The sequence below is a fragment of the Dermacentor albipictus genome, chromosome 8, assembly GCF_038994185.2.
Source record: "Dermacentor albipictus isolate Rhodes 1998 colony chromosome 8, USDA_Dalb.pri_finalv2, whole genome shotgun sequence".
NCBI lineage: Eukaryota > Metazoa > Arthropoda > Arachnida > Ixodida > Ixodidae > Dermacentor > Dermacentor albipictus.
Genome location: NC_091828.1, coordinates 119,410,592 through 119,420,093, shown reverse-complemented (window position 1 = coordinate 119,420,093; position 9,502 = coordinate 119,410,592). Strand labels below are relative to the sequence as shown.

At 50.7% G+C, this 9,502-nt stretch overlaps 1 protein-coding gene and 1 long non-coding RNA gene across 2 annotated transcripts in view; one reads left to right on the top strand and one right to left on the bottom strand.

Moving 5' to 3' along the window:
* The first annotated feature begins 2,647 nt into the window (after positions 1-2,647).
* LOC139049083 (uncharacterized) lies at positions 2,648-6,136 on the top strand. The gene is made up of 2 exons (XM_070524294.1): positions 2,648-3,366; positions 4,034-6,136. Exons 1-2 carry the CDS (start codon positions 2,894-2,896, stop codon positions 5,646-5,648), a joined length of 2,088 nt encoding a protein of 695 aa, XP_070380395.1. The 5' UTR covers positions 2,648-2,893; the 3' UTR covers positions 5,649-6,136.
* LOC139049088 (uncharacterized) overlaps positions 5,769-9,502 on the bottom strand; it is a 49,889-nt gene continuing 46,155 nt past the window's right edge. Inside the window, exon 2 of the long non-coding RNA XR_011508114.1 lies at positions 5,769-6,058. This is a non-coding gene — a long non-coding RNA (uncharacterized lncRNA). The remainder of the gene's footprint in view (positions 6,059-9,502) is intronic.

Here is a 9,502-nt window from a genome sequence, read left to right as displayed (position 1 = left end):
GTATGAGCACATCTTACCCTTGATGTAAACAGGTTAGGAAAAGTAAACATCACAGTGGTTTATTCAAAGATTTTTTAGGCACTCTAACAGCAACAACCAGTCCAAACAGATAATTTGCACGTGACCTCGGTGGTCCTAGTGAGCGGCTTTGCCACCACCGCGGCATGTGGAGTTCGCATTGAGTGATTGGGTGACGGCCGCGACATTTGTCCTCTCCTGGCCTCTTCCTTCCGAGTCCCCTCGCCACATGCGAAAGCTTCCCTCGCCGTTCGCCCTCTCAGCCTGCTCTTTTTGATTGCGGGGATCGCGCTGTGTCGCAGTGCGCTCACCGTGATATAAGGATTCGCGATTATCGCAATCGCGTGGCTGCGAGCAGCGACCAAAAGCAAATATCATTACGCTGGCGCGAGCAAAAAATAAAAAAAATAAAAAAAGGTAGACATCGTACATCAACAAATGATGACACGTTGTTACTGCGAGTTGTTTTTAATCGGGGAATATTATCTTTGTGGGTAATACTTAAGTTCTTGTTCGTGGTTGGGTGGCGCATTCGCGGAGCGTGTCCATGTGGCACGTACTCCTCTCGTCGCCGATGACCGTGACACTGGCAGTGTGCCGAAGACGCGCTTCCACGCGGAAAAACGCATGCTACACGTGTGCCACAGTGACGCGGCTCAACCTCTGAGGACTAAATACAGCCGCTTCGGCTCTGTTCCATCCCTTAAGATCCAGTTTGAACTGGATTTTAGGCGGCGCGGGAGCATAGCGCGCCATCCTCCGTGGTACCAGTAGGAAAATGCAAATCAGAAGCACGTGCTTTTCCAGGGATAAAAGAAGTACGCGTATACACGAAAAATTGCTGCACGACTGGCCACTCGAGGCACTTTGCGCGTATCAGTGGGCTGCTCCCATGCTTCGAAAAAACGTTTTCGTGTAGCCCGTGTTGAGCAACAGAAAGCTATATCGGGAATTTTTCCTGCTGCCCTACAATGTTCGCATTGGCACTATTAATCTAATCATCATACTATTCGAGATGTTGATTATTCATCATCATTATCAGCAGCAGCAGCATGGTTAGACCCACTGCAGGTCAAAGGCCTTGCCCATACTTTTCCAACTACCCTGCTCACGAACTAATTGTGGCCATGTTGACCTTGCAAACATCTTAATCTCATCCGCCCACCTAACTTTCTGCGGCCCCCTGCTATGCTTCCCTTCCCTTGGGATCCAGTCCGTAACCCTTAAAGGCCATCGGTTATCTTCCCTCTCATTACATGTCCTGCCCATGCCAATTTCTTTTTCTTGATTTCAACTAAGATGTCATTAACACGCGTTTGTTCCTTCACCCAATCTGCTCTTTTCTTATCCCTTAAGGTTACATCCATCATTCTTCTTTCCACAGCTCGTTGCGTCGTCCTCAATTTAAGCAGAACCCTCTTTGTAAGCCTCCAGGTTTCTGCCCCGTACGTGAGCGCTGGTAAGGCATAGCTCTTGTAGGGATAACGGCATCCTGCTGTTCATGATCTGAGAATGCCTGCCAAACACATCCCAGCCCATTCTTATTCTTCTGAATATTCTTCCCCAATTCTTCCCTATCCAGGTCTCTTAATACTCCATGTAAACACGCTGTGCATAGCATTGGAGAGATGGTATCTCCTTGCCTGACGCCTTTCTTTATTGGGATTTTGTTGCTTTCTTTATGGAGCACTACGGTGGCTGTGGAGCCGCCATATATACCTTTCAGTATTTTTACATACGGCTCGTCTCCACCCTGATTCCGTAATTCCTTCATGACTGCTGAGGTTTCGACTGAATCAAACGCTTTCTCGTAATCAATGAAAGCTATATTTAACGGTCGGTTATATTCCGCACATTTCTCTATCACCTGATTGATTGTATGAATATGGTCTATTGTTGGGTAGCCTTTACGGAATCCTGCCTGGTCCTTTGGTTGACAGAAGTCTAAGGTGTTCCTGATTCTATTTGCGTTTACCTTAGCAAATAGTTTGCAGGCAACGGACAGTAAGCTGATCGGTCTATAATCTTTCAGGTCTTTGGCATTCCCTTTCTTACGGATTAGGACTATGTTAGCGTTCTTCCAAGATTCCGGTGCGCTCGAGGTCATGAGGCATTGCGTAAACAGGGCGGCCAGTTTCTCTAGAACAATATTCCCACCATCCTTCAGCAAATCTGCTGTTACCTGATCCTCTCCAGCTGCCTTCCCTCTTTGCATAGCTCCCAATTCTTTCTTTACTTCTTCCGGCGTTACTTATGGGATGTCTAATTCCTCTAGACTTATCTCACTTCCATTATCGTCGTGGCTGTCACTGGTACTGTATAAATCTCTATATTGATTATTATTGAATAATAATGATGTAATTAGGCGGCAGGCAAGAACTAATCTGAGTATCTCCAAGCAACGGCAAACAACGTTACCTCGGCTCTGTCCAGCTACGTGGCACTCGAATATTTTTAAGGTTAAGCTCAAGTTTCGCGGGACACCCGGTATACGCAACCTGCACGGTTGAAATCAACGAACTCACGATGGTCGTCAGCACGCAGGCGCATTGACAGAAAAAAAATCTTGCTTATGGTTGTGCCACTTCAATTCGTGGCCGCAGCAATCTGAGGCTTGGACAGTATCCGTATCTGTTTACAAAAAGCTAAAAAACCAATCCCGCGCGCAGCCATAACCCCTGTGATCGCGCGGCATGCGTCAGCTGTCGGCACCTATCTGTGCGACGCCAAAACCTGGCAGAGGTATATCGGCCCGTGCTTCCGCACTGCGAAAGGGTGCATAAGAACTCGTGAAAGGCGCAGAGCTGTTCATTTCTCGAACATCGCTTAGCGGTGCGAACACCTTTCAGACACGGCCACCGCCCCCGGCCACGGCATGGACCACAGCGTACCCGCCGCTCTGGAACAGCTGGATCCCGATGAACTAGATCTTCGCTTCCCGGGTTTAGACGTAAACATTCCTTGCACCGCTGAAGCCGGTGCCGAAGACGAGGGCCACATTCCAGTGTCCTGCTGTCACCTTCTCGAACGGCTGTCCGCCTGGAATCGCTTCCTCTGGCACGTCGGCTTGCAGGCGCGAGAACTCCGGGCACCCGGAAAACTGTCCCTGGTGCGGGTGGTCCACATGAGCGGCGGCGGTGGCCTCCGGCAAACAGAACGCCGTCGCGACGCGCGGCTTCTCTTCCAGGTCCTCTTGCAACGGCACCGTTGCGTCGTGAGCGTTGACCTCGACGAAGCCACGTGCGAGAGCAGCGGGCTCGGCGAGTACCGAGAACGGGTCGTCTCGGCGCTTCAGCGAAGCACGAGCCTGCAGGCGTTGACCTTCGACATCCTCTTTTGCGACTACAGGTACGCGTGATTCTTCGTCACTGGCTCTCGCGGGGGTATGGTTGGGATTTCACTGTAGCGTTTTAGCTTCGTGCGATACGTTAGCAATCAAAGCAGTACAAATGCCGAAGCGGTTCCGGTGACAGCTATAGTCTGACCGCTGGTCAAGCGTGAGCGCGATACTTTAGGTCCACTGCGCATGTGTCCCCTCTCCTCGCCACCGCGGTAGACATGTCCACAGATCTAGGCTTTAGAAGACAACCACCTTGTGCCTAGCCTATGTGCCGAGGTAAATTAATGGATTGAGGGTTTAGGATAATAAGGGGTTCAGTACCATTAACACTGCGTCCCCTTCTGGTGAAACGAACGGCTGACCTCGGAAGTAACGATGTCTTGTCCTCGCCGTGCGATGACTGATTTTTCCGTTGATTAGCAGCTGTGATGGCAGAGAGCAAGTAGGTATAGCACAAATCGGATCGAAGCGGGCGGTGTGAGCCGTTGTCCCGCTATCGCGACAACCAGTCGCAGCCTGCGCTAGAGTTTGTGCAAACAGAGCTGTTTTGCTTGTCTATTTTAAGCACCTGTATTGATTAAACGCACGTTTCCTTTTTTATTCGCGAATCATATGTTGCGTGCAATGGATTCTTTACGAGAGGAGCTTCGACCAAGTTGCCGCCTTTCTGCACAGATCGATTCGAGAGGAGATGTTCGGTGCAATAGCCAAGCTGACGAACCTGCAAGAACTCGTTGTCTCGGGCACCGGCGCAGCACCCCCGGTCCTGCTAGCCGCGATCTGTACGCTCCTCCTGCACACGACGAGTCTCACCACCCTCTCGCTGTCGCGACTCGTATTCGACGCGGAAGACAGGTGGCGCCTCGTCGACGCCCTCACGAGCAACGTCACCGTCGAGAACCTGTCCATGCACGGCAGCATCGTGCACTCGTATCTCCCGGACGGAAGGTCCAGGTTCTCCGTTTTCCTGTTCGAAAGCGTTCGACTGAGATCTCTGAGCCTGCAAGGCGACATCTCGGATCCTGCCAAAACGTTCGAAGACCTAATGTGCACGATCCTGCCGCTGGTCGCTCGCGGCATCCTCCGCAAGCTCAAACTTGCCGGATTCCTCCTTAGCCCCGACTGCGTGAGCCAGCTCGCCGAACTCGTGGCTCGGAAGGAAGGGCTGCTCGAACACCTCGACATCGGCGGCTGTCACTGGAGGGCGGAGCCGTCGCCTCGGTCTCCGATCGACGCCGCAACGATGGACTGCGAAGAAGCGGGTCCCTCCTCCCCGAAACCCGCCTGTCCCTGGCACGACGTGTTAGACGACGCCGCGCGTGTTCCACTCCCGTTTCTCCGGCTCAGCTTCGCGGGACTCGAGCCGGAGAACCTCGCACCACTCTTCAACACTGCCGCCACTGTCGGGTTCTTCGGGACCATCTCGCTCAGAGACGTGGCGCTGGGCCAACTAAAGGAGGTGTGCAGAGTCGTCCGGGAAACCGGCATGGGCGACCGAATCCGCATAGAAGGCGTGTACCTGGTCGACTCGGCATCGCTAAGTATGCTAAAAGAGTTTCCGGAAGCGTTGCGTCACGTGGTCATCACTTCACTCGGCGAGCCGAGGCAGGAGGTGTTTCAAAACACGGTACGCCTGGCCTGTACCTGGTACCAGCTGACCGCGCTGCACCTCCTCCTGACACAGAAAGTCGTCTGCCACGCCACCACCATTCGCATGTTGAGCAAGTACGTTAGCGTCGCCACTGCGCTGAGAGAGTTCGCGCTGACAGGTTGTCACCGGCCAGACCTCAGTCCTTGTCTTCGAGCAGCGACGAGGCCTCACAGCGTTCTTCTCGAGGCCATCTTCGAGAACGTGGGCATCCAAGCGCTGCGAATCGAAAAGCTCCGTCTGGGCAGGGCCAACCTGCGCTTCGTGGCCAACGAGGTGGTCGCCAGCGAGACGCTGTGCGAGGTCTCCTTCGCGTCCTCGGACCAACTTGAGAACCAACAGTTCGTTGACTTCATCGCGGTGGACCTCTGCGAGAACAGGACCATCTTGCGTCTGCGAGTGTCCGAGTCTGCGGACGGAGAACCGCAGGAAGGGAGGTTCGCGGTCGAAGACGTCCTCGGTCGCAACATGGGATACGTCACGTGCGCGGCGCATTTCGTCGTCTTCGACGCTCACTTGAGGCGCTGTGAGGAAGCCTTCGAGACTTGCTCCTGCAGTCCAGCCCTGGTCGAGAAAGTCCAGGACCTCGCGCACGTGGACGCTGCCGAGGCGACGCGCATGATTCGAAGCATTCTGGAATAGTCTCGAACCGTGCGAAGGAACTTTATGGGTGTTTTTAGCAAGAGCTGCGAGCAGTAAGACAGAAAAGCATATCGATGTTCTCTGCCGCTATACGTGCAAACATCATTTCATCATTTACCATTTGGTCGTCTTGTTGAGCGTGTACGTGTCTGAGTTCGCGTCTGTACATTGGCCCTTTCCTCGAGAGGTTCGTTGTGTTGCCCGCCCTGGTCTGAGACGTTTAGAACCTCGGTGCTCTTCGTTTATGTGAACGGTGCGTTCCTACGCAGACAAGTGCCTTGAATTTGGAGTCAGTATTATATTTTAGTCTCATATGCGTCTTTGTATTTTTTATCACTGTTGCACATGTTCTTCGGTATTACCGGTACGCATATTCTTGTACCCACACCTCACACCCCTTGTACCCACACCTCATTTTAGCTTTGACAGTGTCTCGGATTGAAAAAAAAAAGATTCCTTGAAATAAATGCACTCACTGCTCTTGTTAAGGTGTCTCTGGTACAGTTCATTTTCATAGTAAGGTAGACAGCATGCAGCTAGAAGCAACGTACTACTTCCGTGAACTGCCAAGTGCTCAGCGATCAACACGCAATGATCAGACAACATGGCTGCCGGCGCATTTTGCCCCAAATGCAGTAACGACGCGTCGCAAGGTCACTCGCTTAGACCATTACATGCCTGAGCTCTACGACAAGTCTTATCGCACCAATTGCAATACATCCCTTAACGTCTATCATTCACTCTGGCCGTGCTCGCAAGCTCACATAATCTTCGAACCGGACAAGCGCAAGTTTGAAGAAGCAATCCGGAGCGAAGAACTCGCTCCCCAACTCTGGGCCGTCCAGCAGGTCCACGACGCCGCCAGGAAACTCAACCTCCCGGTTCCGTCGTGGGAGACGCCCACTCCATGAGAGCCCAAAGCTCTCGTGGCCTGCAGGACCTGAATAAAGTTGATTTCCCTCCTTGTTTTCATGGTATACCGTAATGCACGATAATGATGATGGTTTATTGGCTTCCCCTTTGAAATGGGGCACTGACGAATAGTCACCCCGCCTGCTCGATTTAATGAGGTGCGTTAGAGATGTTTTTCACTCTAGAACCTTAGTGCACATCTCCTTAATCTATTTCATTCCCCTATCTACCTCGTACCGCTACGTATGTCTGTAATAGATATGGTCGTACCGATCTCCTCCTTGCCCTTTTTTTGTTTCTTGTGCTCGGTGTTCCCACCGCCTTCTGGTGGCACAAAAAGTGCCGACAGCCATGCGCTCCCGGTATCGCGTTTGGATCGGAAATTCGAAACGGAGGTTCACCACGTAAAATCGCTTAATGCAACAAAATGCTGAACGGAAAATATAATTCTATAGCATCACCACGCAAGGTAAAATTCCATAGGTAATGAATAATACTTGCTTGAAAAACGAATTCAGTGCACCCTCCAGTGTAGCTCGTGATTTTACGTTTCGTCGTTTCCACGAGCAAATTATTAGACAGCTATACGAAGTACGGATGATAGTTTTATCGGATGTGTGAATTTGTAAACTTATTTACAAATTATCGGCGAGCCACCACAAGCTAAGTAAGGGAAAGCGGACCAATCACAGACGCCGCACCAGCCTCTTCATCCGGTCATCGATTTTCAGTGCACTGGGTCGGCCCCATCGAATCCCTCTCCGCTTGAGCCGTGCTCCTCGTCTCTTGTGAGCCATTTAGATAAGACAAGCCGCTCAGTGTAGGCAATGTTATTCGTTTATAAAGCAAACAAAAGTGACCTCCTATAAACGAGAAAAGGCTTTGATTGGTCTCCTTAAACAACCTTGCGGGCTACCGCCCGATGCTTGCGTCGGCGGTTACGCATATTTGACGTCAGGAGATTGGAATAAAAACATATTGGAATAGTTTTACGTTATAGGGCCCTAGGTCTTTCTGGTCAATAATTGACACATCTAAGTGCTCCGCGTAAAGCATGTAATTTATTATAAGGTTTTAAAAATGCACATCGCTGCCGATTTTAGCACACTGCTCGGCGGAATTTTAAGCCGCCCCTACCCATATGACGGAAATCACCCATATGACGTCAGTGGGGCGAGCTATCCGATTAGCTGACCAGGGCGCGTGATGGGTAATTTTTCCAACTTTATGGTAGACAAATGATGTTGGTAATAGCAGGAATGTTAATTAATTTGTTTTTTCTAAAAAGAAAGTAACCTAAAGAGAATGCACAAGAACAATTTTTCAGCACATTTAAGCACTTCCGGCACACAGCAAGCGTCGTCTGCTTGTATTACAACGTGCTCCATTTTGACGAGAGCTCCGCAGTCAGAGTCGGTCTCAGTCTTTTCGCGAACGCTAGGGTTCGACTCTGTTGTGTTGTGGACTGCAAACGTAGCGAGTGGCAATATGTCAAGCTGCGACATCGTGTCCCTCTGCACGGCAGCAGACCAGCTGACTGGCTGTAGCGCATCGGACTGCCGCTATCCAATCGGCGCCAGGATTTGTGCGATTGCGACCGTGCCTTACACCGGAAGATTACTAACGCAATAGCGTTTCGCGAGTCCGGTATTAGGGTAAACGCAAGCGCAAGGGGACAGGGCCTGGCCGTGTCCCCTTGCGTGCTTTTTCAGGGGATGAACAGAAGCGCAAATGTGAATGGTCTGCACGGTGCAGCCACCCGGTGGCATAGAGCTCAACCACACACAGTAGCAGTAACAAAACGTATTCTTCTTTGCTGCTGCTGTAAAATTTACGCAGGAGTGTAATCGTTAACAGGTTGTTTTTGTAAATGTTCAAAATGTTTTACACTTGGGTAGAGCAATAATAGCTCTTTCTTTGGCTGGTTAAGCTCTGCGCCAACGGGTGGCCGGACCGTGGAGACCGATCTGGCAGCTCACGTACGTCTACGCTAAAGTTCCTTCATCAGCTTGAGTTTATGCCTCCACCGTTCCGTCGAAACGTTCAGCTCGTGCGTGATTACCGAAATACGAGACACGTTCGGAGCTACGACAGAATGCTTGCAACGCACGCTGCTTCGATATCTCTCGCTTGGGGTCGACGGCCAAGCGGCTAGCGGAGAGGTTTCGCGCTGGCGGGGCCGGGCTCCAATACAACCGGAAGTGGACGATGTGACGTCGCATCATGACGCAGAGCCAGTGAAGGCGGAGCTTAGCCACGATCGCTCGGCGAACGAGTTGAGGAGGAAAAGCATGGCTAGGGAGGAGAGTAACTTGTAGCTCCCTTAATACGTAACGCTTCACTTAAATTATGGTGTGAATGTTCTACTTAAGCTGTAACCTACTCGTCTAGAAAATTTGTCCGAACCGTTTCAGGGCCCCTTTAGGCATACCCGTGGCAAACTGTGAGACCGAACGATCGTTTTCCAAGTTGTCGCTGATAAAAACTCGCCTTTGCTCGAGCCTGCTTGACGACAAGGTGAACTCGCTTGCTATCATATCCATTGAAAGTGACCTCCTCCGCGATCTATCCTTCGAACAGACTATATCGGATTTCGCCAAAGCGAAGGCGCGAAAGATGCAATTTTAAAAGAGGATTGTTTCCGCTATACATGAATAGTCCTAAGTTCGTCGTGTCGCCTCCCAGCCCCCACGTTGCCAATGAAACGTTGAGCAGTGTAATTCAAGATACGCAAATATTCGTTGTTAGTCTTCTGTTCGTTCTTCTTGTTATTTTTATCGTGCTTATAAAGAACTGTATTTTTGTTGTTTTTAATAGTCGCACCTGTCGTCTTTGCTTGACACACCTCTAACGAAAATATTTTAAAGCAATGTCTTGTAATAGCAGTTGGTAATTTTCATCGGTATTATAGTGCATTTTATGGTGTTTGTGCTGCCTTAAGT

Bases quoted from the DNA above. Each gene is read 5' to 3' on its own strand.
- LOC139049083 (XM_070524294.1), top strand. From the start codon at position 2,894: ATGGACCACAGCGTACCCGCCGCTCTGGAACAGCTGGATCCCGATGAA. The intron at 3,367-4,033 runs GTACGCGTGATT...CTTTCTGCACAG, and splicing joins ATCCTCTTTTGCGACTACAG to ATCGATTCGAGAGGAGATGT.